Source organism: Megascapheus bottae, chromosome 1 (genome assembly GCF_031878675.1).
Source record: "Megascapheus bottae isolate mThoBot1 chromosome 1, mThoBot2.hap1, whole genome shotgun sequence".
Taxonomy (NCBI): Eukaryota; Metazoa; Chordata; class Mammalia; order Rodentia; family Geomyidae; genus Megascapheus; species Megascapheus bottae.
In genome coordinates, this window is record NC_143509.1 from 386,016 (window position 1) to 413,138 (window position 27,123).

The 27,123-nt window shown below is 65.7% G+C and overlaps 2 protein-coding genes across 5 annotated transcripts; one reads left to right on the forward strand and one right to left on the reverse strand.

Annotated features, from left to right (window-relative positions):
• Positions 1–6,018: 6,018 nt before the first annotated feature.
• On the reverse strand, positions 6,019–9,575 carry Lsm4 (LSM4 homolog, U6 small nuclear RNA and mRNA degradation associated). Of its 2 annotated transcripts, none has more exons than XM_090334663.1 (5): positions 9,494–9,575; positions 7,725–7,766; positions 7,546–7,644; positions 6,948–7,131; positions 6,019–6,459 (listed from the first exon to the last, which is right to left on the reverse strand). In XM_090334663.1, the coding sequence occupies exons 1-5, from the start codon at positions 9,494–9,496 to the stop codon at positions 6,368–6,370; spliced, it is 420 nt and encodes a 139-aa protein (XP_090190789.1). In that variant the 5' UTR covers positions 9,497–9,575; the 3' UTR covers positions 6,019–6,367. The 2 variants fall into 2 exon arrangements, with proteins under 2 accessions (XP_090190789.1, XP_090190797.1); XM_090334671.1 differs by lacking the exon at positions 9,494–9,575 and adding an exon at positions 8,795–8,881.
• A 3,645-nt stretch (positions 9,576–13,220) lies between these two features.
• On the forward strand, positions 13,221–22,004 carry Pgpep1 (pyroglutamyl-peptidase I). 3 transcript variants are annotated; one of them, XM_090334623.1, is made up of 5 exons: positions 13,221–13,246; positions 16,131–16,183; positions 20,092–20,208; positions 20,817–21,049; positions 21,727–22,004. In XM_090334623.1, exons 4-5 carry the CDS (start codon positions 20,844–20,846, stop codon positions 21,917–21,919), a joined length of 399 nt encoding a protein of 132 aa, XP_090190749.1. In that variant the 5' UTR covers positions 13,221–13,246; positions 16,131–16,183; positions 20,092–20,208; positions 20,817–20,843; the 3' UTR covers positions 21,920–22,004. The 3 variants fall into 3 exon arrangements, with proteins under 3 accessions (XP_090190749.1, XP_090190731.1, XP_090190740.1); XM_090334605.1 differs by lacking the exon at positions 13,221–13,246 and adding an exon at positions 13,483–13,584; XM_090334614.1 differs by lacking the exon at positions 13,221–13,246 and adding an exon at positions 13,483–13,584 and having other exon boundaries at positions 20,817–21,019.
• Positions 22,005–27,123: the final 5,119 nt, after the last annotated feature.

The following is a 27,123-nucleotide window of genomic DNA, read 5'->3' on the forward strand; positions in this document are numbered from 1 at the left end:
GCCGCCGCCGCCGCCGCCGCCGCCGCCGCCGCCGCCGCCGCCCGGGGGGCCCGCGCCCCCCCCCAGTCCGCTCGGCCCTGCGCGCGCCCGGGCCGCGGCGGCTGAGCCCGGCCTTCCGCTGGCGGCGGCTCCTGCGCCGCGCCGCGCCGCCACCCCTTTATAGCCTCGGCCCAGCGCGATGAGCTCACCGGCCCCGCTCCCCATTGGGTGCGGGTGACGTGTACATTTGCATAAGAAGGCGGAGCCGGGCTCTCTACGCCTGCGCGGCCGCTGTTGCCCCGGAGACGCGCGGTACACGGCACAACAGCGCGCTGCCTTGTGGGTTGACGTCATGGGGGCCAGGGCCCGCCCACCCGGGCCTGGCGAGCGAGGAGCCCGGCCGGCTCCCCTCACGCCGCCGCCCTGGAGCGTCGCCGCGCCGGCCCCGCCCTCCGCGAGGCCCCGCCCCCGGGACGCGCGCAGGCCCCGCCCCGCTCGGCGTCCCGCGTATAAATACGGCCCCGCGCCGGGCCGCCGCGCGCCTCGCCTGCTGCCCGGGCCTGGGCGCCTGCGCCCGGGCCGCACGCGTTCCGGGAAGTGTCGGGCGTGCGGTCGCCCCGGTCGGCCTCGGGCCCGTGCGTCGGGGAAGCGGAGGCTCGGCCCTCGGGCTGAGCTGGCGGGGATGTCGCGGGCCGGCGCCGCGCGCAGCCGGGCTCCGCTCTCGCCCTGCCGCGGGCCGACCTCTCCGCGGGCCTCGGCGACCCCGACCCTCGGCCCGGCTCGCTGCGCCCCAGGGCCTCACCGCCCACTCGACCTCGGGCGCCCCGGGCGCCGGGTGTGGGCGGCCGCGGAGGCCCCGCCCGACCCGCTGCGGACGGGGGGGGCGGCGCGGCGCCTCGACCTCCCCGGCGGGAGGCCGGCCGTGGTTTTGTTTCTTTCGGCCCGTCGGTCGCCGCCGCTCCCGGGCTGGGCATCCCACTCCAGTGATGCCTTCGGAAAGCTCCTACCCATCCGCGGAAACCCACGCCTCCCGGCCCGCCGCCCCAGCGCTGGGGCGCTGCGCCTCCCTCACCCCTCATGCTCGGGGGGTCGGGCGGGCTCCCGCCCGGACCCTCCACGCGGAGGGACCAGGCCAAGGCCGGGGATCCCGGGGAGGACGGGGGCGAGGAGGACCTGGGCCCGGCCCTTCTATGTAGGCTGACAGCCCGACCACCCTGACCCCGAGCCCGGGGCAGGGGGAGGAGGCTGGCCTGGAGAGCCGCTGCACCGGGGACCCTCCTGTCACCAAGAACCCACAGACCGAGGAAACGGCATTGAGGACGGGGCCTGGAGCCCAGGCCCGGGGCAAGGCCAGGCCGGGGGCTGGGGAATGGCTCCCACCGGGCCTGAGGCCTGGGCCGTCCCCACCCACAGCTCTGTGGCCTGGCTTCCTTCCTGCCGCACTGTCGTCCCCAGTGAATGAGTGAATGAGTTAGTGGGACAAGACACCTCCTCGGAAATCCACCCCCTCTGGGTACCTGACCCACGGGGTGGGGGGGACCAGCCAGCTGGAGAAACTGAGGCAAGGGCCTCTTTGGAGGGCAGTCAGGCAGCAGTGGGGCATCATAGGCTCCGTGGGCCCAGGGTGGTGCCTGGGTCCCAAAGGTGGAGGTGGTGGGGGCTGTGCCTGGGGAAGGAGGCCTGGGGACACCCTGGACGAGACACGGGCGGTGGGGTCCCCGTGAGGAAACCGGAGGAGGACAGGGAGACCAGTCACCTCCAGCCAACCTGAGCACAGCGGGGCCGGGTTCCGGCCCGGAGCAGGGCGCAGGGGCAGGGCTGCCCGGGCGTGTGCATGCCCGCACACAGGCACCAGGCCTGGGGTCACCGGGCAGTGGCTGGGGAGGAGGTGGGGGCCAGGGGAGCCCTCCCGCCGGGGTTCAGCGCCACCCCTCTCCTGTGGCTGTGGTGGGGAAGGGGAGCCTCAAAGCCAGGCAGCCACAGCTGGGTTCGCTGGCGTCAGTGTGATGTCAGATCCTGGGGGGGGCCCGGCCCACGCAGGGGGAGGGGAAGGACTGCTGCGGGGGAGACCGAGGCTGGCCGCCGCCCCGAGTACGTGAATCCCCCCAGGTCCCGCCGGGGGCTCAGTTTCCCTGGCTGTTGGAGACTCCCCTCCCCCTCCCCCCCTGGCCTGGGCTCCAGCTCCCGCCCCTCCCTCCCCTCCTCCCCTCCAAGGGCCCCAGAGCAGCCTTGGCCAGGGGGGAGGGGCTGCCTGGTTAACCCCTTCCCTGCCAGGGCCCTGGAGGGGTGTGGAGGGGGAACCAGGGCGTGGCTCCCTGGACAGATGGATGGACAGTGGGCCGCTCTGGCCAGGCTAAGCACCTGTGGTGACTGAGGTCTCGAGCCAAGGCACAGGCTCGTGGGCCCCAGCAGGCCAGGGCCAGACTCAAAAACGGCTGGTGACAGCTCCAGACAGTGTTCTGGGCTGGGGGGCCCCAGGTCCCCTGCAGTACAGCCAGAGCCACAAGCTTGCCCCCCAGAGGCTCTACCCTGTCTTGGGGTGTGGGTCACCCCAGGTCCCCATAGCTCTGGGTGAGAACTCAGGACAGAGCCATGCTGAGGAGCACTGTAGAGGAGGCAGCTGTGAGCACAGGCAATCCCCCAGCCGGGGGGTGAGGGCCTCTGGGGGGGACCAGCAAGCTGGAGGTGGGGCTGTGAGAGGAGTGGCAGAGCCAGCCTTGAGTGGACCAGCACAAAAGGAAACAAGAATCAGGAAATGACCCCGGGGAGCACAGTGCACCGAGCCAGAAGAGAGCCAGAGGGAAGCCATGGCTGAGCTGTGATGGCTTGTGCAAAGGCCCTGGGGTAGGGATTTGAGGAGCTGGAGATAGCTGGGGGTGGGCCTGGAGTGTGGCCGGAGGGGCGGAAGGATGACAGGAGTGTGCAGGTCACAGCACCAGGATGGGCAGTGGTTGAGGCGCTGCCAGCCCAGGATGGTGCTCTCTGCCTCAGTGCCCTAGGAAGAGACTGCACCCAGGAGGCAGAGTGTCTGCCGGCCTGGGCGCCATGGCGACAGTGACTCACCAGCAGAGGAGCAGCATCTGGTAACCCCCCCCCCCACACTGTATCCGAACCTGCCCGTCCACCCACCCATCCACCCACCATCCTGCACCATGTGGACCACTTTTTCTCCCCGGTCCCAGGGTTTGAACTCAGAGCTTGGGTGCTGTCCTTGGGCTCTCTCAAGGTTAGAGCTCTACCACTTGAGCCACAGCTCCCCGTCCAGCCTTTTCTGTGTATGTGGTCCTGAGGGGTTGAACCTGGGTCTTCGTGCATGCTCAGCACTCTCCCACCGGGCCACACTCGCAGCCCTTCTTCCCTTTGAAATGCATGTGTGTACAGACTGAGAGTGTTGCTGGTCCTGGGACTTGAACTCAGAGCTTCCTCACTTTGGACTTTGCTCTCAAGGCCTGAGCCCCGGCTCCACTTCTGGGTTTTGCTGGTGAATCGGAGCCTCCCTGGCTGGGCTGGCTTTGAACCCAGAACTGTGACTCCACAGATGGTGGAGGTGAGCTCTGTGGACTGCTTTCAAGGCCTGAGTTCAAATCTCAGGACCCTCAAAAAGGAAAAACAATTTAGCACAACAAACCACCTCTCGCAGTGTCTGAGGTCAGGAGTCCTGCAGTGAACCTGAGGAGGCTGAGTCACCCTTCCCTGGGGAGCGGGGGCGGAAGGCCACCTCGCCTGGCACGTGCCATGTGCCTGCCAGTGCCAACCCTGAGCCCTTGCATCACCGCTCCTCAGCCAGCTTGCCTGGTCCTCAACACACCCAGCCTGGCAGCCCCAGGGCCTTTGCACCTGCTGCTCCCTGAAAGCAGGGGCTTCCTGGCTTGGCAGCGGTCAGCATGACAGGAAGTGTCTGGTCTGGTTCCTTACACCTCGGGAACGTCCAGGACACAGTGAGCACAGAAGAGGCTTGGCATCTGGGAGGATAGGGGTTTGGGGTATCTGAGGGCGCAGTCCACCCACTGGGGCAAGGAAAGGATTTCCAAGAGATGTGACAGCGGGCGGCATCTAGACCCACCGGGGGACCCCTGCAGACCCTCTGATGGGCTGGCCTGGAGCTTCTCTGGCTCAAGGCTGGATTAGAGCAGTTCCATGAACTTTCCCTGCCAGCTCTGATCCACACACCTCAGATCTCAGCCACGGTGGGCCAGGACCAGGGGATCCAGGGATGTCAGGTTTGGGGTTTAACTGAAGATCAAGGTGTCCAGGCACAGCTCAGGGCGCCACCTCTCAAAATCAGACAGGGTCCCCGGTAAATAAAAAGCGGGCAGGCCCAGCTCTGATGACTTTGGTGCTTACCATGGAGGCCAGGGAGTGGAGGAAGTGCCAGCCGGAGTGCAAGGCCGGGCTGGGGGAAGGGGGAGCAGGGTGGGGTGGCTGGCGCTGGAGGGCTTGGTGGGTATTTTTAGGTTTGAGCATAGCCTTGAACTATGTCCCGCCCCTCCTCTCCCCTGCCCTCCCCTCTGGCCTCAGGAGCCAGCTGGGTGGCTGGAGCAAGGGCTGATTCCAGCAGAGGGAAGGGCGGGGGAGGGAGGCGCGTGAGTCACAGGCCTGGGCCTGCGGGAGGGGGCGTGGGGCAGGTGCGCCTGGCTCACCGCCTCAGTGCCTGTGAGGGTACAGTGGACACAGGACTGGGCCGGCGTGGACGCTGGCACGGGGCAGGGCAGCGCCTCGCGGTTGGGTCGGGGGCTTCTGCGACACTGGCAGGGCCTCCTGTAGTGCCCCATGGAGCCCGGGTTCCCCAAGGGCGGAGGCCGCAGAGGACCTGGCCCCAGCCCTCGCCAAGTCCATCCCAGGGCCCTGGGAACAATGGGTGCGCAGGAGGGAGGACTGGGCAGCGGAAGCCAGTGGACCAGAGGAGGAAGGGGCCCCATGTGGGGGGGCTGCGCCCGGGACAGCAGGAAGTGAAGCCACATCAGGGGACAGGTAGATAGAAGGGTCTGGAAGCCCAGGCTGGGGAGCTGGATGCACTTCCGGTTTCCCTGCTGAGGCCCAAGCCTCCAGCAGCAGTGGGGGAGGAGAGGGGACCCGGGCTCTCTGTAGAAGCCTCTGGAAACCAGTGCCCCGGAGCAGGACAGCCGTACTGCAGGGGTGGACTGGCCCTGGCTGAGCTCAGGCGGTGACTACACGGAGATGAGGTGAGTCTGCAGAGGCTCCGCCCTCCCAGGCCTCTCGCACCTGGGGGGGGCAGTGTTCCCACAGAGCAGGGGAGGGGCTGACCTTTGAACCCAGCTGGCCTGGAAAGAAGCCAGGCCAGAGCCCTGAGGCAGGGGCCTGGGGCCGTCTCCTCCCTGACCCCACTCCTGTGCCAGCGTGGCTGGGTGGATCATATCTGCCTAGTAAACAGGTGGCACAGGGCAGCGCCCCAGGTCCACAGCACATCTGTGACCCAGCTCGGAGGCGGAGATGGCAGGTCCGGGCTGGCCTGAGCCACAGAGACAGGTCCCAGAGAGCCAGCCACACAGGATCCCCCACACACACCCCACCCGCAGGCCAGTCCCTGGGCCCTGGGGCAGTTCTCCACTGGCCCTGACTCCACCGAGGAGGGGGTGGGGGGCAGCGCGGCCCCTGCGGGGTTCCTGGCTCCCTGCACAGCCAGGCTGACAGGGAGCAGAGACCCAGATGCCACCGTGCCTGGCCCTAGGAAGCAGCGTCCCCTCCCTCCAGAGGGTTGCCCTGGCCAGCGGCTCCCAGGCTCCAGCCCGGTCACAGAGCTGCGCAGGGAGGGAATGGGTAGGCACGCGTTGCTTGTGATTTTAGAAAGCTTTGTTTCTAGCTATGTCTGATTAAAACCACGCGCGCGGGTGGCTCAGGCCTATAATCCCAGCCACTCAGGAGGCTGAGGGACTCATTTCCAATGAGCCACCAAAAAGCCAGAAGTGGAGCTGTGGCTCAAGTGGTAAAGCACTAGCCTTGAGTGAAAAAGGGACAACACCCAGCCCCCGAGTTCAAGGCCCAGGACCGGCATAAAATAAATACCTAACACAAACCTCATTTAATCCACCGTGTATGCTTTACTCTGTCACCCACAGGGTGGGAAGGTACAGGCTGGACCAGTGCTACCAGAAGGTGACATGGGACAAAAGAATCCTCCGGGCTCAGCCTAAGGTGTGAGCTGAAATCAAAGACCTGCCCTGCCAGCCACACGAGAGTGGCGTCCATGCTACAAGCAAAATAACGACTGCCACCACAGTGGAGCTCAGACACATGGAAGACACCACGAGTGGAAACTTCCAGAAGCTCCACTGCAGGGCCAGCAAATTCACCACGCACCAAGTCCCGTGGGTGAAGATTTGCTTAAACGGGAAAACGGGGTTCGAGGTTCCTGAGGTGGCCACAGCCCTCACTGCTTGCCCGCCTGCCTGCCCGGCTTCTTCTCCGGCTGCCCCCGGCCAGTGCCCGGGATCCCGCCACGGCCCCGGCCCCCGAACACACCTGCGGGCAGAGCTGCGGTGATGGGGGGCTCCCTGGGGCGGCCTGCCTCCTCCCGCTCCCCCTGCCCCCGCCGGGCCCACTGGGGCAGAAACCTTCCTGCAATGTTACGGGAGGACATTCAAGACACAGCAAGGCAGAGCTGGTGCCCCGGGCAGCCTTCCCCAGCACAGGAGGCCACAGCGCCTACCACACCCCCAGCTCCCGGCCCTCCCCGCCTTCCCCCGCGCTGCGTCCCTGGGCCTGGCCAAAGGTAGTCCATCTAAGGACATGTGCCCACCACCGTGTGCCAGGCCCGGGCATGCACTCCGCCAGCAGCCTCAACTAGCTGTGTGTCCCCTGGTCCTTCCCACATGGGGAGACAAAGGCTTGGAGGTGCCGCCTGCTCTGCTCAGGCCCCCGAGGTCCTGGAGTATGGGACCAGTGACCACTCCACGCAGGTGACCCTGCCCCCTCACCTCCCCCCCCCCCCCCCGGGGCTGCCCGCCTACCTCGGCCCGCGCTGCCCAGGCCGCGGCCCTTCTGCTGCTTCTGCTGCTGCAGGCCGCCGCGCCCTCGGCCCTTGGCCACCACTTCCTCCTTCACCATGTCAATAATCTCGTCTGGGATGCGCAGGTACTTGATGGTGCTGCCGCGGATGTAGCACTCGGGCATGCGCCAGAACTTGTCCCCATCCTGCCACATGTCCGGCCCACGGTCAGCCTGTGCCCACACCCCCAGCCCTGGGCACCAGGGGCACCCACACGGCTGGCCTCAGCCCATGCTCCCGGAGGTGGGCGCGTCGGGCCAGGAGCACAGCCTAGGTGTAGAGCATGGGCCGAGCATGCATGAAGCCCTGGGGAGCAGGGGGATGGGGGGGGGCGGGGGGAGGACCTCAGTACCACATACACAGAGAAAACCAGAGATGGACGAATGCCCAGGCCCACGGCCAGGCCCTGTCACCCCAGAACACAGGGAGGTACCCAAGGCCTGACAACCTAGACACCTGGACACCGCCTCAGCTCTGGCCCAGCCACAGGAACCCAGCCTGCTGCATGGCATACAAGGAAAAAGCCGCCCAACTCCCCCGACGACCCCCCCCCGACTTACCCGGGACGTGCAGATGACCTCCCGAAGGTTGATGTTCATCCAGTTGTCGCAGCTCACCAGGTGCCCGTTGTACGTCTCCCCATTCTTCAGCTCCACCAGCTGCAGGGGAGAGAGGGAGGGTGGGCTGTGTCCGGCTCCAGGTGGCCCTGAGAGGGACATATGGGGGGGCGCCCACTCACCATGGGGTGGTTCTGAGCTGTCTTCAGCAGCGACAGGGGGAGCTGTGAGGAGACAGAAGGGCTCAAGGCTGGGCAGGGTCTCCAGGCCAGGCCTGCCTTCCCACCCACAGCCATGGGAAACCTGGCTGCCCTGGGCACCTCCGGTCTTCACCTCTGTACCATGGAACCCAGAAAACATTACACCAGGGTGGCAGTTGCCCTCCCAGGCTGGATTCCTCCTGCCCAGGGAGCCCCAGCACAGCTAGTAGGCCCATAAGAGAGCTGGGCCACAAGGGTCCACAGGCCAGATGCGGAGGGCCCCAAAGCCTAGGTGTTACGTGAGCCAGGTGAAGAAGAGAAGCTTGGCAGAGGGGCCCTGACGCTCCTGCCTGGGCCTCATGGCTGGACGTGGCCTTTCCATTTGCCCACAGCACCCAGGCCCTTCCAGCCACTGGCTTGGGGCTAACCAGCCACCCCTGGGCCCCTGAGCACCTCAGCTACAGGCATGGGTCAGCAGAAAGCCAGCACTGAGCCACTTCCTGCATGGTTTCCTAGAAGGTGGGTGTGATGAGGAGGTGGTGGCCACCAGCTGGTCGTGAATGAGACGCCAAGGCCACAGGGCATCCTGCAGGCTGTGCTGACCATCGATACAGTGAGACTTATCTCCAGCGAGGCAGCAGAAAGCCAGAAGCAGGAATGTAGTTCAAGAAAACAGGTGCCTGTTTTTTCCTTGTGGGTGACATCTGGGACCCCAGACCATAGCAGGGACCTTGCAACATAATCTGCCCAGGGGCACACAGCCAGGCCTGCTGAGGTTGGGTGACCCCCAAGTGTACACCATTGGGGACCCCCCACTCCCTCATACAGGCATCCCGGGTACAAAGGCCCAGAGGCCAGGGCTCTGTCCCCACCACAGGATAACACTGAGGGCAGTGGGAAGGACATGTGCACTTGAAGGGACTTGGCTCCTGGGCTGCCCCCACCCTGGCGCCTTCCCCAGACCTTTCTGAGGCTCAGGACACCTCCTAATGTACGCCTAGCGCTGCACACCTGCGTGTTTCCAGGGTAGGCCCCAGCCAACCTCTAATTACCCAGTTTATTTACTACTCGTCTGCTCGGCCAGACAGGCGGAATCTTGGTGGGTGCGGCCTTTACCGGACCAAGCCAGGGCCTGGATAATTGCTACATAGACACAGGAGGGCCCTGGGCTCGCACACTCGGGGAGCCCAGGGCCGAGGCAGGCCCTAAGGAGGGCAGCTCAAGCAGGGGCAGGTGGCACGGACAGCCAGAGCCAGGAAGCCCCAGGCGAAGCCCTCGGAGGCTGCGGTGGACCGGGGACGCTGGCTCACGCTGTCATCCCAGCTCCTCGGGAGGCTGCGATCTGAGGATCGCGGTTCGAAACCCGCCCAGGAAGAAAAACACCAAAAAAGCCCCCGTGAGACGCTCACGGCGGCGGTGGCGCCGGGCCCGAGGCAGAGCGCCAGCCCGGAGCCGAAGCGCTCGGGGGCGCCCGGCCAGGCTGGGGCCCGGCGACCGACCAGCTCGCTTTTCCTTCCTCCAGCCTGCGGAGCGAGTGCGCCGGGGCCTCGCCCGCGCCCGGGAGGATGAACGCGGGTCCTCGGCTGCCGTGAACTCCGGGCCTCCGCGGCCCGGGCTGCCCAGCGCCCGCCACCGGCCGGGGGCGGGGCGCCACACGTGGTCGCAGCCCGCCCCGTCCCGGAGCCGCCCGGAGGGGCCGCGAGGGCCGCGATCCTCAGCTCCCGGAGCCGCCGTGGCTGCCTCGCCCTCACCATCTCGCCGGCGCGGTCGGGGACGGCCGGCCACTTCCACCGCTCAAGCTCCCGCCGCTAGACGCCGCGCTGCGCGCCACTAGGCCGAAAAGGAATGACAGACGCGCGAGCCAGTCAGCGTGGGGCTCTGGAGACGCCGAGCCAATCGTTGAGGAGGAAGGCGGGACTTTTCCCAGCCACGGTGGGCGGGGCGGAGAGCGCGCTTCTCGTCCCGGGGAAATAAGGTGGGAGGCCGTAAAGCGCGCCCGCGATGATGCAAAAGGCGGAAGAGCTGCGCGCGCCGGCTCCGTTGCATGGTGGGTAAGGATGGGTGCGCCTGCGCAGAGCCCGCGTCGCCTGGGGCCTCTGAGTCAGGGTGTCGCCCTCGGGGGCGGGGCGCCCCAGGGCCTCGTTATTCCGTTTCTGGAATTTTCCCTGAGTTATCCTTGGTCTGCTGTGGTCTGAAGCCTCGGAGCGGAGGCAGGCGCCCGCGGAGCCTCGTGGGGGTCCAGGCCCGGCCGCGGGGAGGACGGGAGAGTCTCAGGGCGTCTTCCTGCCTGGGCTGGCCTTGAACTCGATGCTCGGTCCCAGGTCGGGGACGCTGTGGAGGCCCCACACCCGACACGCCACAGCAAACCAGGGAAGGCAGGGGGCACCCGAGGCTGCCTGGCCTCTGGCCCAGTCTCCTGGCCGCCCAGAAGCAGCCTGGACCTGGAAGTCCAGGAGGGACCACGAGGAGTCCCTGGGGCATGAGGACCTGGGACGAGGCAGGTGGGGACCCTGCAGGGCTTAATAAACAAGTGATGAGGAGGAGGTGGAGAGGCCGCAAGCAGGGCCCCAGGGTCAGGGAAGCTGACCATCTATGTATCTGCTCAGGACTGCATAGCAGGACCCTCCCCCTCCCGGGGCCCTCTCCCCCCACCCTTGGGTCACGGACACAGTGGTCCTGGAGGGGACTTCCCCAGCCTGTCAGCAGCATGGCTGAGGGCCTAGGGGCTCACCACCTAAGGGGGGTACACTGGAGTTCCGGGCACCAAGGGGGTGGATGGCAGAGCTGGAGATGAGCCTGGGGGAGACCTCTGGCTGCCGCAGAGGTTGGAGGAGAGCTGAGGGAGCCTCAGCTGGGGCAGGAAGTCAACCCTTTGGGGAGTTTTCTAGACTTTTCTACAAGTTTTTAGCTCAAAGAGAGCTGAAGCCTCGCGAGGGTGACACTCGGTGGCCACTGCCGATTACTGCAGGCGCTGTCTTTGTTCTGGTTTGGAGGGCAGCCAGGCTGGCCTGGAACTCGGGCTCCTCCTGCCCCCTTGTCCCCCACATCTGGGCCACACCTGGGACCAACGCTGAGAGTTTGCCATTCCCCCTTGAAGCAGTGATTCTTTTTTGCAAAATAAAAAAGAAGAAAAAAAAAGCTCAGGACCTGTACACTGTCCTTGGACTTTCTCAGGCTTGAGGCTCTTTACCACTTCTGGCTTTTTTCTATGTATGTGGTACTGAGGACTTGAACCCGGGTCTTCATGCATGTTAGGCAAGTACTCTCCCATTGGGCCAGACTCCTGGCCCCTTGAGGCAGTGATTCTGTGAAAGAGGCGTCCAGGCCCTGCCAAGGCCAGCTACACTGGACAAGGACAGCGGTGTGTGTGTGGGGGAGCCACAAGGGTCTGTTTACCTGAGCTGGCAGAGTCCAGGCCATCCTGGCCCAGGCATTTCAGGGGCGAAGTGACCCCGCGGGGTGGAGTGAGCCTCGGGGCGCAGGCTCCAGCATCAGGGGTCCCTGAGGCCCAACACTCTGACTCTCCACTTAAAAAGAACCCACAGAGGGTGGGGTCTGTGTGTTTCGGGGCTGGGGATGGAACCCAGGGCCCTTTCCCATTCTAGGCGCGTGTTCTAGCCTCGGAACTACGTCCTGGATAGTAAAGATTGTGTTGCTTCGTCTGCTTGAAGTTTGGGCCGCCAGAGGAGCCTAGGATAACACCTCACACTGGGGAGCCCCTGGACTGTCCTGGGGCCTGAGCACCCTTTCTCCTCTGCTGGACACCCCCCCCAACACCCCACCTCATCAGGCCTCCAGTCTAACTTTAGAAGCCACAGTGGGTGGACTTGGTTGGCTTATAGTTTAGGCTGTCAAGTAGCCTCCCCCCCCCACATGTGACTCAGGCTCCGGCCAATCAGGAAGCTGCCTGAGAAGTGTCTCCAGCCCAGCCAATCAGGGAGCTTCCCCCGGACCGCAGCTGCCACGGTGAGTCAGACAGGAACCTCGCCTGGTGCCCAGCTCCCGGAGTCACGAGGCTGGATTGCCACCCGGGACCCAGCTGCACCTGAAACCTCCCGGGTCCTTCCTCCGTGCCCCAGGGTGCACCTGCGGGAGCCAGTGTCTCCATGTGCTGAGAGGCGCTGGGAGCGAGGCTGTGGTCACGCTGAGGAGTCCTCTGGTCCACGGCCCCGGCCGGACCCCTTCTTCTCCTGCACCTTGCCGCAGGCTGGGAACCACAGGGCCAGCTGGCCCCCGAGGGTGTCTTTAACCTCCCTTCAGCCTTTGTAAGGGGATCTCAAGCCTTGGGTACCATGTTCCCCTGGTGGGATTGTTTTCTGTGCAGTTTAAACTCCACTGCACGTACCCGGGGAAAAGCAATCACCCCTTGAGGAAGTGAACCCAGGAAGCCCTGGTTCGAGGCCAGCCCCGGGCAAGGTAGTGAGGCCCCCATCTAAGTAACGAGGCATGGGGGAGGCGCCCCGGAAGGTGGACGGCGAGGTCTGGTTCTGTGCCGGCGGGGAGGGGGGGGGGGAGGCACAGGTCGGAGCCCGGCCCGGGCGCTGCCCCTGCGCCCGCTCTCCACCAGGTCAGCGCCCCACCACTTGCCCGGAATGCCGCCTCCCACCTTCTGCAGGTTAACTGGACTTTAGTGCATGGACTGGCCACTCGCTTTCCTGCGTGGCTGGAATTCCAGGCGTGATCAGCGCTGCCCGACCTCTTCCCTGCCTCCCAGTGTGCACGGAGGGGGGGGGTGTCCGGGAGCCACGGAGCCTGGGGGGCCGGGGGTCCCGGGGCCGGGGGGCGTGGCTGGGGGGCGCGGGTCGGGAGGGGGCACGGGATCCGGGAGACCGCGGGGGCCGGGGGGCGTGGTTGGGGGCGCGGGGTCGGGAGGGGGCGCGGGATCCGGGGTCCCGGGGGCCGGGGGGCGTGGCTGGGGGGCGCGTGATCCGGGGGGCCGCGGGGTCCCGGGGGCCGGGGGGCGTGGCTGGCCTCAGGCCCCGTCCACCAGACCCGCCATGTGATATGCGCACGCTGATTGGCCGGTCGCGCGCTCAGTGTGGCATCTTCAAGCTGATTGGCCCGCTGGTGTTCACCTTGGCGTCTGCAAGGGGTCGGTTCCCGGCCGCATCCCCACGGGCGGGATGCGTGCGCCGCCCCGCCCGCGCCCCGTCTAACTCCCTCCAGGTGACTCGGCGTCCGGGTTACGTGGACGGCGTCGTGAAGAGTCGAAGGGACTAAAACCCAGGAGTAGTTCTGGTGCGGTTGCTCTGGAAAGTTCTCCACCCAGGATTGTTTGGGTCCGTGGTGGGAACCCCGCGGCCCCGTGGGGGGCTGCGACCGGCGGGCAGGGCGCCGACCTCTCCCGGTCTCGGGGACCTGGGCTGGGCGGCGCGCGCACGACCACGGGCGGCAGGGGCGGTACCTGGGCTGGGGCGGTGCGCGCACGACCATGGGCGGCAGGGGCGGGGCTCAAGCGGGCCGTGCTCGCCGCCGAGCGCGTACGACCAGCTGCCCTAGGCCTGGTGGGTCGAGCTGTCCGCGTGGACGCGCACGCCTAGCGGCCGGCAGGGGCGGGGCCTGGGTGGGTCGCGCGCGCCGAGGGCCCGGCAGGGGCGGGACTAGCAGCCTGCGGGGGGCGGAGCCTGGTGGGGCGCGCGCGCCGAGCTCCCGGGGGCGGGGCTAGGGGCGGGGTCGGAGCCGGGACTGGCAGCGGTGCTGGGGGCCGGGGCGGGGCCTGGGCAGAGCGGCGCCCCGACGGCGGCGGCGGCGGCATCGTCGGCCGCGCCAGTCCGTTCACCGGCGGGTCGCCTGCACAGCCAGCCCGCCATGGAACAGCCCAGGAAGGCGGTGGTGGTGACCGGTGCGTGGCTGACGAGGCCGGGGGCGGGACGGGGACGACGCGGTGGGACGGGGCGGTGCTCGGCCAGGCGGTTGTCACCGCCGGCGGGAGCGCAGCTCGGTCGGGGTAGGCGCCGGGGTCCCGGATCCGGCGGGCAGGAACTCGGGGGCGGGCGAGGGCCCCGCGTGGAGCCTCCCCTAGCGGGGTCAGCCGCCTCCCCGCACCGAGCTGCTGCCCGTCCTCCGCCCGCGGCCCCGGGACGAGGGCCGACCTGTGGCCGGAAGTGTCCCGGTGGCCGAGGAGCTGCGGCCGCTGCTCCCGGGCTTGCGCGCACGCGGGGCCCTCCCCGGGCCGGCGGGGCCGCGGTGGCCGAGCCCGGCGCCTGCTGTCACCGGCTCCCCGACTCCCACTTGTTCCGCCCGCGACAGTGGGGCGCCCTGACCTGGGCCCTCAGGGTCAGCGTGAGGGGCGCCCTGACCTCCACTCTCAGGGGTCAGCGGGGTCGGAGTTGCCTTGACCTCTGCCCCCAGGGGTCAGTGTGGAGAGCTGGCAGATTCCTGCAGGAGTAGGGGGGCAGCGGAGGTGGAGTTAATAATCCAGATCCGCCCGCGTCGGTCAGGGCCCCGGGGAACTGGACCCGGGGAGCTGGGCCCCTGGAGCTGGACCCCGGGGAGCTGGGCCCCTGGAGCTGGGCCCCGGGGAGCTGGACCCCTGGAGCTGGACCCCGGGGAACTGGGCCCCTGGAGCTGGACCCCGGGGAGCTGGGCCCCTGGAGCTGGGCCCCGGGGAGCTGGACCCCGGGGAGCTGGACCCCTGGAGCTGGACCCCGGGGAACTGGGCCCCTGGAGCTGGACCCCGGGGAGCTGGGCCCCTGGAGCTGGACCCGGGGAGCTGGGCCCCGGGGAGCTGGGCCCCTGGAGCTGGACCCGGGGAGCTGGGCCCCTGGAGCTGGACCCCTGGAGCTGGACCCCTGGAGCTGGGCCCCTGGAGCTGGACCCGGGAAGCTGAGCCCCGGGGAGCTGGGCCCCTGGAGCTGGACCCCGGAGAGCTAGGCTCCCGTGGAGCTGGGCTCCCGTGGAGCTGGGCCCCTGGAGCTGGACCCCGGAGAGCTAGGCTCCCGTGGAGCTGGGCTCCCGTGGAGCTGGGCCCCTGTAGCTGGACCCCCGTGGAGCTGGGCCCCTGGAGCTGGACCCCGTGAAGCTGGGCCCCTGTAGCTGGGACCCGGGGAGCTGGGTCCCGGGAAGCTGGGCCCCTGTAGCTGGGACCCGGGGAGCTGGGACCCGGGGAGCTGGGCCCCTGGAGCTGGATCCCGGGGAGCTGGGCCCCTGGAGCTGGACCCCGGGGAGCTGGGCCCCTGGAGCTGGGACCCGGGGAGCTGGGCCCCTGGAGCTGGGACCCGGGGAGCTGGGCCCCTGGAGCTGGATCCCGGGGAGCTGGGCCCCTGGAGCTGGGCCCCCGTGGAGCTGGACCCCCGTGGAGCTGGACCCCGGGGAGCTGGGCCCCCGTGGAGCTGGACCCCGGGGAGCTGGGCCCCTGGAGCTGGATCCCGGGGAGCTGGGCCCCTGGAGCTGGGCCCCCGTGGAGCTGGACCCCCGGGGAGCTGGACCCCGGGGAGCTGGGCCCCCGTGGAGCTGGACCACGGGGAGCTGGACCACGGGGAGCTGGACCCCTGGAGCTGGGTCCCCGGGGAGCTGGACCCCTGGAGCTGGACCACGGGGAGCTGGACCCCTGGAGCTGGGTCCCCGGGGAGCTGGACCCCTGGAGCTGGACCCCTGGAGCTGGGTCCCCGGGAGCTGGGCCCTGGGGAGCTGGGTCCCCGGGGAGCTGGACCCCGGCCCTGCCGTGTGGCCCCTGTGAGGACAGCCCACAGACTCACCCTCCCTGGGTGCTGTTTGGCTTGCTTTTCATGCCAGTACTGGGGCTTAAACTATGGGTGCTGTCCCTTAGCTTTTTGTTGTTGTTCAAGGGTGGCTTTGAACCATGATCCTCAGATCTCAGCCTCTGGAGTCGCTAGGATGAAGAGCAGGGCCACAGGTGCCTGGCTTGGCAGTGCTGGTGTTTAGGTCCTGCCAAAGACCCAAAGACTAGAGTGAGGTGGCAAGACTCTCACAGGTCTGGTTCCAGGCCTTGCTCACCATCTTCCCGCTTTATGGCCTCAGGTGGGGGCCACAGCAATCTGAGCCACTCTGGTCTCCAGGGCCAGGAAGTGGCGCTCTCGGCGTGCCAGGATGCAGGCAAGCCCCTATGCCTCACAGCACGGTTGGGCAGCCTGGCCTGAAAGGGGCCCAGCCTCACTGGGCACTCTCCTGGTTCCAGGGCCTGGATCCCAGAGTCTAGGGTCCCGGCCCCCCCCCCCCCCCGGGGCACAAAGCCGATGATGGAGCAGTCCCAGGCTGGTACGGGCCTCAGGAGTTAGTATAGAGGAAAAAGCAGCTTTTCCTAGGCCTCTGGGGGTGAGAGGGCATGGAGGAAGGGGAGGGATACTGGGAGAAGGGCACCCTGGGAGTCCCCAGGCCTCTCACTGGTGCTGGGCAGGTGGGTAACATGTTGCTTTTACTGTGTTCTAGGGTTCGGCCCTTTTGGGGAGCACACTGTGAATGCCAGTTGGATTGCTGTCCAGGTAACCCAGATTCTGGGAATGGGAGTCAAACGGGGCATCTGGGCCGCCCAAAATGCCAGATCCCCAAAAAGGCGAAGTGTGGGCAAACATTGCTGGGTTTGGTGGCTCCCAGCTCTGATCCTGCAAGGCCCAGCTGTGCCAGTTTACAGATGTGGAGGCCTAGGCCCCAGCCCTTTGGGACCTCTCAGCCAGAGCGCAAAGGAGGGGTTCACCCCTTTCCCTGCTAGGGCCTGCAGATTTGGGGTGCTGGCTCTTCTTTTATGGAGGAGTTATTCAAATGTGGAACTTCTCCTCGTTTCCCACCTCTTCCCCATTTCTTCCGCATGTGTCTGGGACCAGGCTGGTCCCTGAAGGCCTCAGGGGCTCCCCTGGTGTTTTTCAGCATTGGCTTCTGAGAGACCCCAATGGGAGACAGAGGGGGGTCTGTGTGCCTCGCCAGCACTCTGTCAGCCAGACCCTCCGGACGTCTTCCCAGATGGGACTTTGGAAAGGGGACCAGGAAACAATGAGCAGAGAAAGAGTGGGGCTTTCCTCCTTCCATAAATCAGCCACAGACACGGAGCAAAGCCCAGATTAATCCTCGCCATTAGCTGCCTGATTGAAAGTACCCCGCCCCACCCAGACTCCCGGAGGAAAAGCTGGGTTGCAGACGCAGCCCCCAGCTGCACCCTTGTATTTTGCCCTCTCCTCCTCCAGGCCTCCAAGTCTGGCTCCCCCCTCGCAGCCCTGGGAGCAAGATAGAGGGGCAGGGCCTGCCCTCCCCCACCCCCCAACCCTGGGAGTGGGATGGAGGGGTGGGGCCCTGGAGATGGGAGCGTGGCCAGGGCCCAGTGTGCACCCTGTGCCCCGAGCCCCAGACAAAAAGACTCAGCATGATCCCAGAGCCTGTGTATGTGGCTTTGTGCGAGTCAGACAGGAGGCTTCACGGGCCGCGTGCACACAAAGCCGGCGTCTGCCGTCCCGGGCCCCAGACGTTGCTGTCTGCATCTAAATCAGAGTGAAATCAATTAAACAATCTTTGGAGATCCCACAGCTCCGTGGGGGCTTTTCATCCTGGGTCTGCAGGGGACAGGGGTATTGCTGTCCTTCTCGTCCACAGCCAGGGCCCCTTCTGTGAATGTACGAAGAAGGAACCCCACCCCTGCCTGGTGACACCATGCCAGCCTCAGAGCCCGCAGTCTCCCTCAAAACACAAACACTGAAGTGGAAGCCAGGTGCAGCAGCTATGCCGGCCAAAACCAAATCCAAAATCCCAGCTACCCTGGAGGCTGCGGTCTGAGGACCGTGCTTCAAAGCCAGCCTTGCCAGGAAGGCCCATTGGAGGCTCCTACCTCCAATTAGCAGAAAGTGGAGCCGGGGTTCCAGTGGTAGAACACGAACGTTGAGTAAACAAGCTGAAGGAGAGTGTTCTGGCCTTGAGTTCAAGCACCAGCATACACACATTAAATAAAGCTGCAGTCCGATATCAGCGCCCTGAATACACTCGTATTGGGTGTTTGTGAAGTTTACATGTGTACCCCAAAGAAGATCAGGGTCTAGAATCTTCTCTCCTTCCTCCACACTTGATCCCACAGGGCCCTGCACCCCAGATTTAAACCTGTGCTTGTCTGTTAGCGGTCTGGTGAGTGGCTGAGCATGCCTTTCTCAGCCGCCCTGGGACGCACGCTGCATCTGGGGCTGTGCCCGGGGAGCCATGGCTGTCACCTCCCCTGTGGATGAATGACAGCTGTTTCGTGCCTGTGGGAGTCAGGGGTGGAAAGCCCAGGTTACCCCTGTGCCAGGACAGCCCCCGGGCACCGTGTCCCCTCTGCCACCTCGCTCCTTGCCTGTCTCTCTTTGCATTCCTTGAGAAGGGGCTGGGGCCAGGTCCACTGCGCGCGCTGCCTGGGGTTGGAGACTCCAAGAGGCAGTCATGGTCAGCCATGTCCCAGCTTCTCCGTCCCTCTGTCCTCTGTCTGTCTGTCCTCTGTCTCACCTTCCCTCTTTCTTGGCCTCCTTTCCGGCGTGATCTTTTGCTCAGTGGAGACCTCATCTCCGTTGGGTGCTGTGGTTTGAGGAGGGAGCACAGTACCTCGTGCTCCAGTCCTTGCCTCCCAGGCATGTGGGGGGTTGATTTGTAAGCCCCTCTTGAGGGAGGCTCCTGCAGGTCCAGCCACTTCGCCCTAAGACAGCCTGTGACACCCTGTGTCCCTGCCCCTAGCGGGTCACTGAGGCGGGGCCTGCACTGCGAATTCTAGCCCTGACCTTCCCCTCTGGTCTGTAGCCTGATATGGTTAGCTAGTTAATGGGGCTGAGGTTTGAGCCACAGCCCAGCCCCTTCTGCGTTTTGTTGTTTCTCCGGGAGGATCGTGCTCTCTGCCAGGCCACCATGCTCCCCTACCTTCCCCTTTGCTAGCTGCGATGACAGGCATGGACTACCACACCTGACTTACCGGTTGAGATGGGGTCACGCTAGCTTTTCACCTTAATCCTCCTCATTCTGCCTCCAGGTAGCTGAGAACTATATTTTATCTATTTATTTATGTTAGTCTTGGCCTTGAGCTCAGGGCCTGAGCACTGTCCCTGGGCTTTCTCAAGGCTAGAGCTCTACCACCTGAGCCTCAGCACCACTTCCGGCTTTTTCTATGTATGTGGTACCGAGGAATCAGATCCAGGGCTTCGTGCATGCTAGGCGAGCGCTCTACCACGAGGCTCGGAGGCTTAGCTGAGAATGTTTGTGTTTTGGTGCGCGTAGGGCCACGAGCTCGTCTCCAGAGAGAGAAGGGCCTGAGAGTGCTGAACAGCAGACCCCAGCCCATCTGAGCACTGCTGAGCAGTCGTCAAGCTGTGGGCGCTGGTCCCCACCTGTGGGCTTGGTGACACGGGGACCGCAGGCGCCTGGCTAAAGCTCAGTGGGGAAGATGCCCTTTTGAGCCCACAGCCTGGGCTGGCCCCTGCCACCGTCCTCCCCAGCAGGACCTCCCAGCTGCGGGCTGGGTGGTGCGGCCCTGCCCCGCTGCTGGCTGGCTGGAACTGAGTCTGCTCGTGACCAGCCAGAGTCCAAAGGCCCAGTTCACCCAGTGGGGTGAGGCTGCCAGTCTCAGAGCCAGTGTGGCCTGGGATTCACCAGACCCCATCTCAGCCAGCGGAAGCCATCGGTGTGGTGCTGGGGGATTAGTTGGTGTTTTTGTGCTAGTGCTGGAGCTTGAACTCAGGGCCATTCAAGGCTGGTGCTATACCACTTGAACCAGGGCTCCACTTTCCAGCTTCCTGCTGGTTATTTGGAGATGGAGTCTCCTGTTTTTCAGCCTGCTGAAAGCTGGGATCACAGGCACGAGCACCAGTCTTTGGACTATCTCTCTCTTTCTCTTTTTCCTTTTGTCGGAGGTGGGGTGTGATCTCAGGATCTGGGCACTGTCTCTAAGCCTCTTGTGCTCAAGGGTCGTACTCTACTACTTGAGCTACAGCGCTGTTTTTGGTTGTTGTTTTGTTTTGTTTTGCCAGTCCTGGACCTGGAGCTCAGGGCCCGAGCACTGACCTTGGACTTTCTCAAGGCTAGAGCTCTGCCACTTGAGCCTCAGCACCACTTCCGGCTTTTCTAGGCATGTGGTACTGAAATGAACCTAGGTTTTTGTGCTAGGCAGGCACTCTATCAATAGGCCAAAAAAAAAAGTCCTGGGGACTTTCTGGCTGCTCTGGCTTTGAACCCCCGTCTTGGATCTCAGCCTCCTACGTAGCCAGGATGAGAGGCATGAGCCACAGCACTGACCTTGATCTCTTTCCAGAGGCAGCACATTTGTGAAGTAGCCAGTAAGGCCCTGGCCCGAGGATGATGCACGTGTGCTGCCCAGGCCCCCCCAGTGGGGTTCAGATGCAGGAGATGCGGGGAGGGGAGCCATGTTCCCAGATCCCCCCTCTCCTCTCCCCAGGAGCTGGAGAAACTGGGCCTTGGGGACAGCGTGGACCTGCATGTGTATGAGATCCCGGTGGAGTACCAGAGAGTACAGCAGCTCATCCCCGCCCTGTGGGAGAAGCACAGCCCCCAGGTGGGCCAGGGTGTGGCTGCGCTGGGCCCTGGGTGCAGGGCCCGTGTGCCTGAGCCCGTGTGTGTGCTGAGCCCGTGTGTGTGCTGAGCCTGTGTGCGTGAGCCCGTGTGTGTACTGAGCCTATGTGTGTGTGTGTATGCTGAGCCCATGTGCGTGTGTGCACTGAGCCCTGTGTGTGTGCATGTGTGTGTGCTGAGGCCTTTGTGTGTGTGCATGTGTGTGTGTGTGCTGAGCCCATGTGTGTGTGCATGTGTGTGTGTGTGCTGAGGCCTGTGTGTGTGTGCATGTGTGTGCATGTGTGTGTGTTGAGCCCGTGTGTGTGTGTGCTGAGCCCGTGTGTGTGTGCATGTGTGTGTGTGCACTGAGCCCGTGTGTGTATGTGTGCATGTGTGTGTGTGTGTGTGCTGAGGCCTTTGTGTGTGCATGTGTGTGTGTGCACTGAGGCCTTTGTGTGTGCATGTGTGTGCTGAGCCCTGTGTGTGTGTGCATGTGTGTGTGTGCATGTGTGTGTGTGCACGTGTGTGTGCTGAGCTCTTGTGTGTGTGTGCACGTGTGTGTGTGCGATGGCTCTCTCGAGCGCGGGCTCGTGCTGAGCGCTCTCCCCGCAGCTGGTGGTGCACGTGGGCGTGTCGGGCATGGCGACGGCGGTCACACTGGAGAAGTGCGGGCACAACAAAGGCTACAAGGGCCTGGACAACTGCCGCTTCCGCCCGGGCTCCCAGTGCTGCGTGGAGGACGGGCCCGAGAGCATCGACTCCATCATCGACATGGACGCCGTGTGCCAGCGGGTCACCACGCTGGGGCTGGACGTGTCGGTGACCATTTCCCGGGACGCGGGCAGGTGGGCGCGGGGCGGGGTTTGAGGGCGGGGCGGGGCTGCCCTGCGGTCAGCAGCTCCCCGGGAGGGGCGTGGCTCCGCGGTGGGCGTGGCCTGCCAAGGGGCGGGGCTCAGCCAGGCGAGGTGGAAGGTATTGCTCCGCAGAAGGCCTGATTCGCTCGTAGAGGGCGTGGCTTGCCCGAGGGGCGTGGCTTGAGCTTGGGGCGTGGTTCCACTGTGGCCCGGTTGCCCAGCCAGCACAAGGCCTTGACCGAGTTCAAAGCCCAGTGCTGGGATGTGGGGTTTTTGCCTTGTTTTCCTGTGGGTGGGGTCAGGCGTCCCTTTTCCGGGAAATGTCCCCTTGCAGGCTAGGCAGGTGCTCTTTCACTTTACTTTTTTTTTTTTTGGCCAGTCACAGACCTTGAACTCAAGGCCTGAGCGCTGTCCTTGGACTTTTCTCAAGGCTGGAGCTCTACCACTTGAGCCACAGCACCACTTTTGGCTTTTAATATTATGAATGTGGATTGAGGAATTGAACCCGGGTCTTCATGCATGCTAGGCGAGCACTCTACCACTAGGCCAAACTCGCAGCCTTCGCTTGGTTTTTAAACAGGGTCTCAGGTGTTTTTTGTGTGTTGGTTGGTTGTTTTTTGCTGCCTGGGACGGCCTGGGCTGAGGCCTCAGCTCTCCCTCCGCCGCAGGTACCTGTGTGACTTCACCTACTACACCTCCCTGTACCAGAGCCACGGGCGCTCTGCCTTCGTCCACGTCCCACCCCTGGGCAAGCCGTACAACGCGGGCCAGCTGGGCCGTGCCCTGCAGGCCATCATCGAGGAGATGCTGGACCTGCTGGAGCAGGCGGAGGGGGACATCAGCTGCTGGCCCCGGCACTGAGGGCCCCCCACACACCTAATCTGCTGCCCCACGCTGGACATTGCCTGGGGGCTGCGGGAAGACGAGCTGACCACTGGGCTTCCAATCTTGAGGAGAAGCCAGTGTTTCTCTATCTCCCGTAGGGTTGGGGTCCTGCTCCCGAATCAGGATTTCTACAAAGAACCAGGGTGGCCTATCTGTGCGGTGCCATCCCACACCACCCTGACCTTGCCAGTCTGTGGGCAAAAGACTTCCAGAGCGGCTGTCCTTAACTCCACCACACAGAGCCAGGTCCTCAGGGCCAGACACAGGCACTGTGGCTACGACCCTCTCCTCCCCACCTCTCTACTGCCCTCATCCTCCTTCCCCCCCCTCCCCCACCACGCAACTTGCTGTGTAGCCCAGGCCAGCCTGGAACTCACGATCTTCCTGCCTCCACCCCCTGGTTGCCACTGTGCTGGTTAGAATTTTCTGTTTGCAAACAACAGCACTATTTTGGGGTGCAGAGTAACTCATACTTCCCTTTGTTGGGGGGGCCAGTCATGGGGCTTGAACTCTGTCCCTGAGCTTTTTGCTCAATACTAGCCACTGTGAGCTAGTGTTAATTCTAGTTTTTTGGTGGTTAACCAGAGGTAAGAGCCATGTGGCCTTTCCTGCCTTCCTGAGCTGGCTTGGAGCTGGCTTAGAACCTCAGTCCTGAAATCTGGGCTATGGAGTAGCGAGGATGACAAGTGTGAGGCCCTGGTGCCGGGCTACCAGGAGGCTGTTCTGTCTTCTGGGGTGCAGCCTTTTTTTTTTCTTTGCCTCCTGCCCTGAAAACTGGATTTTGGACTCTGCACATTTGTTTTGGGTTTAGACCCCGAGTGGGTCACCCACGCTGCCGCAGGGGGCTGTGTGCAGCAGCATTCCAGACTCTACATGTGCAGAAACACATGTGACCTTGCCAGTCCTGGGGCTGGGCAGTGGTCAGAGAAGCAGGGCTTCCCCGCACATGGCTTTGGAGACGTGCCTGGGTCTCTGGGGTCAGTCAGGAGGAAGCCCTGCACAAGGGCCCTGTCCCGGTGTGTGGGACACCATGCGGGAGCGGGGGAGGGGAGGCAGGTGGTGGGCGTGTGCGCGTGCCAGCCCTGGGCGCAGACCCGTGGCCTTTCATTTTCTCCCTCACGCCTGGCACTGAAGCCGCCTCTGCACCCCTGCTTCTCGCTGGTGGGTTGGAGATAAGATCTGTGTGCCGGGCTGACCTGAAGCCGCCGCCGCGGTTCTCGGCCTCCTGGGGAGCTGGGATTGCCGCGCCCGGCCTTCTGTGGGTTCACAGCCTGGGGCTTGGCCCGGGGGGACCCGGGTGCGGTGGGGCCTGCGCTCCCCCGCGGCCCTCACTGCCTCCTCGGTGTCCTGAGCCCCCCGGCCCCGGACAGCCCCTGCCGGCAGAGGAGATGGCGGGCGGGGCGCGGGGCCGCCCTCCTCCCGCGCCGTCTCCCAACTTTAGAATCTTGTTCCCCACAGCCTGGGGCCGGGCCGTGGCCCCCGCGCCCCCCTCCTGTGTGTCCAGCCCGACTTCCTGCCGCCGAGCGCGGGGCGCCGTCCTGCTCCGCGCACCGCCCGGCCCTCCTCGGGGTGCGCGGGGCGGGAGCGCTCGGGCGGGCGGGGCGGGGCCTCGGGGAGTAGACGGGGGCGGGAGCGTGCAGGCAGGCAGGGGGCGGGGCCCGAAGGGCGGGGTCTCGGGTATGGGGCGGGGTCTGTTGAGGGGCGGGGCCTCGGGGAGTGGACGGGGGCGGGAGCGCCCAGGCAGGCGGGGGGGCGGATCCTGTTGAGGGGCGGGGCCTCGGGAGTGGAGGGAGCGCGCAGGCAGGCAGGGGGCGGGGCCCGAAGGGCGGGGTCTCGGGTATGGGGCGGGGCCTGTCGAGGGGCGGGGCCGGGAGAGGCCGCGGAGGGGGGAGGCGGGCTGCCCTTAGTGGGCGCGGGCGCGGGCGCAGGTGGCAGATGGTGGGCGGAGGCGGAGCGGCGGAGAGGCAATGGCGGCGCCCCGCCGTGCGCGGCCCGGGTGGGAGGTGCCTTGTCTGAGGAGTTTCCGAGGCCAGCTGGTCCGGGAGGGGAGGCCGCCCCTCTCCCCCTCCGTCCTCCCCATCCTTCCCGTTCTCCTCCGAGCCGCCGCTCGCCCGCTGACGCCCAGGGGCCTGGAGGACGTCTGGAGACCGCGAGGCCCGGACCCCGGCGGGTCGCTGCCGCCCCCGCGGTGCTCGTCCCCTCCCGTGCTGACGAGCCCGGGGCCCGGCCGCTCCCCCACCTGCCTGTGCCTTGTCCGGGCCGGGACGCTGCGCCCGAGCCGACCCCGACCCCGACCCGACCCGCCTCTCCCCGACGCAATAAACCGCTTGACCGAGCTGTGCGGGGGACGCGTCGCTTCTGGAAGATTCCTGCGCGTCTGCCGCGGCCCCGCCTCGGCCCCCTCAGTCCCGAGCCCCCCACCGCACCCCAGTCCCGAGCCCCCACCGCACCCCAGTCCCGAGCTCCCCCCGTACCGCACCCCAGTCCCGAGCCCCCCCGCACCCCAGTCCCGAGCCCCCCACCGCACCCCAGTCCCGAGGCCCCCCCCGTACCGCACCCCAGTCCCGAGCTCCCCCCGTACCGCACCCCAGTCCCGAGGCCCCCCCCGTACCGCACCCCAGTCCCGAGCCCCCCACCGCACCCCAGTCCCGAGCTCCCCCCGTACCGCACCCCAGTCCCGAGCCCCCCCGCACCCCAGTCCCGAGCCCCCCACCGCACCCCAGTCCCGAGGCCCCCCCCGTACCGCACCCCAGTCCCGAGCTCCCCCCGTACCGCACCCCAGTCCCGAGGCCCCCCCCGTACCGCACCCCAGTCCCAAGACCCCGTTCTGCACCCCACTCCCAAGCCCCCCTGTACCGCACCCCAGTCAGGAGCCCCCCCCCGCACCCCAGTCCCAAGACCCGTTCTGCACCCCACTCCCGAGCCCCCCACCACACCCCAGTCCCGAGCCCCCCCACCGCACCCCAGTCAGGAGCCCCCCCCGCACCCCAGTCCCAAGCCCCCCACCGCACCCCAGTCAGGAGCCCCCCACTGCACCCCAGTCCCAAGACCCCGTTCTGCACCCCATTCCCGAGCCCCCCACCGCACCCCAGTCCCGAGTCCCCCCTACTGCACCCCAGCCCTGAGCCCCCCCGTACAGCACCCCAGTCTAGAGTCCCCCGGACCCCAGTCCCATGACCCTGTACTGCGCCCCAGTCCCGAGTCCCCCCCCTACTGCACCCCAGTCCCGAGTCCCCCCCACTGCACCCCAGTCCTGAGCCCCCCCCCGTACCACACCCCAGTCCTAAGACCCTGTACCGCACCCCAGTCCCGAGCCCACCAGTGTGTGCTCACCAAGCACTCCACAGCACACCCCGCTCCTTCACTTCTGGGGACCCCATCCTCCCTCCCCCCAAAAACCCGCAGCTCCTCCATGTGCCCTAAATCCCAGGCTCGGGGAGGACCGGGCGGCGGTGGCCCCTGTGGGGCTGCCCTCTCCGCGCTGGCTGCGTCCTGGGGACGGGTGGGGCAGGGCCAGCCTGGCGGGGCACATGAGGGAGCTGGCCTCGAGGTGTTTTAGGAGGCAGCGGGGCGCGGGCCCACCTGCCGGGCCTCAGCTGACCCCCTTCCTGCTGGGCCAGCAGGAACCTGCCCAGATGGCCCTGCCGAGGTCGCCGCTTCCGCCCCCACCCCGTGTCCCTGCTTCTGCTGAGTCACCATGGTCCCCACTGCGTCCCCAGGATGGGGCTGGCAGAAGGCCAGGAAGGAAGGTCACCGCTGGCCGCTCTGCCCTCCACACCCCCCAGTGGGGACAGGAAGCTGGGGGTCAGGCCGGGACCCAGGCCCAGTTTTCAAACTCTGGGGTGTGAAGGGCTCCATCAGGGCCTGGGAGGAGGGAAACTGAGGCCAGGCTGCAGGCTTGGTGGTGGACCTAGGCACCCCCTCTCTGTCCTCTGCTGGCTCCCTTTCATGGCTCACTGTGAGAACTGGGCACGTGGGGGCTGCGGGCTGTCCAGGAGGAAGTCACGCACGCCGGGCTGGGGACGTGGGTCTCTTCCTCTTTTTCTCCAAGACTGCTGACTGACTCGGGTGCTCTGTGCAGTGCCGCGGGCAGCAAAGCCCTGGACACCTCTGCAATGAACGACGGACGGGGGAGCTGGAAGTGGAGCTGTGGCTTGCGTGTTCAAGCACCAGCACTGAGCACGAAAGCTCCGGGAGGACAGCCCAGGCCAAACCCAGGGCCGGGAGTGTGGCCCAGGGGTGGAGTGCTTGCCTAGCGTGCACGAAGCTCTGGGTTCCATTCCTCACCACCGCGTACACAGAAAAGACCAGAAGTGGTGCTGTGGCTCAAGTGGTGGAGCCTTAGCCTTGAAAAAGCTCAGGGACAGTGCCCTCGCCCCGAGTTCAAGCCACAAGATTGGCACACGCGTGCATGTGCACACACACACAGAAGCAAACGCCCAGCTGGCAGCGTCTTCTCGCTGGCAGTGGCCCAGCACCCCTGGTGATCTGGGAATCTCCTCGACCTCCCTCTGAGCCTCCAGTCACGCGAATCTGTCTGCTGAGGCGAGGAGAGCTTCGCAGAGGCCTCTGCTGGCGCCAGCCCCTGACACTGCCACTTCTGCCCTAGAGACCTTGGGATAGGGAGCCAGGGTGAGAGGAAGTGCCCCCCCCCAGGTGAGGTCATGGCTGGCTGGCAGCCCACTGTGCCTGCTGTCTCCCGCTAGGCCACGGGACTGCGCCTGACGTCATTGGGGAAAGATTTTGGGCAGTGGAAGCCAAGCTGGACACCTGCCAAATTCCAGATTGGTGAAGTGAAAATTTCCAATAAGGGTGTAGGGGGGAGTGGGGGGGAGTGGGGGGAATGCCCCTGTAGGAGCCACACGGCGAGGTGGCCCCTGTGACCTTGGGGGGGACATCTGTAGACAAGATGAACAAGAACTGCTTTGAGGCCAGCAACTGGGCTGTGGCACATGTTGTGGAATACTATACAGCCAGGCAAAGAACAAGTGAGAGCCGGTCTCGGTGGTGGTGACGCGTGTGGTTCTAGCACTCGGAGCTACGGTCAAGACAGTGGAGAGTTCCAGGTCAGTCTTGGCTCTGTCTTGAGACCCTGGATCAAAAAAGAACTCTAGCTGAGGCTGAGTGCTAGCGGCTCCCACCTGTACCCCAGCTACTAGGGCGCTAAGCTCTGAGGGTGG

What these genes read in the sequence shown, in the direction of transcription:
- Lsm4 (XM_090334663.1), bottom strand. An exon ending in CAGCTCAGAACCACCCCATG is followed by an intron (nt 7,645 to 7,724) that starts GTGAGTGGGCGC and finishes TCTCCCCTGCAG; the next exon opens with CTGGTGGAGCTGAAGAATGG. An exon ending in CCTGGGCAGCGCGGGCCGAG is followed by an intron (nt 6,460 to 6,947) that starts GTAGGCGGGCAG and finishes CTCTGCCCGCAG; the next exon opens with GTGTGTTCGGGGGCCGGGGC.
- Pgpep1 (XM_090334605.1), top strand. Translation starts at nt 13,551, where the DNA reads ATGGAACAGCCCAGGAAGGCGGTGGTGGTGACCG. An exon ending in CCAGTTGGATTGCTGTCCAG is followed by an intron (nt 16,184 to 20,091) that starts GTAACCCAGATT and finishes TCCTCTCCCCAG; the next exon opens with GAGCTGGAGAAACTGGGCCT. An exon ending in GGGAGAAGCACAGCCCCCAG is followed by an intron (nt 20,209 to 20,816) that starts GTGGGCCAGGGT and finishes CTCTCCCCGCAG; the next exon opens with CTGGTGGTGCACGTGGGCGT.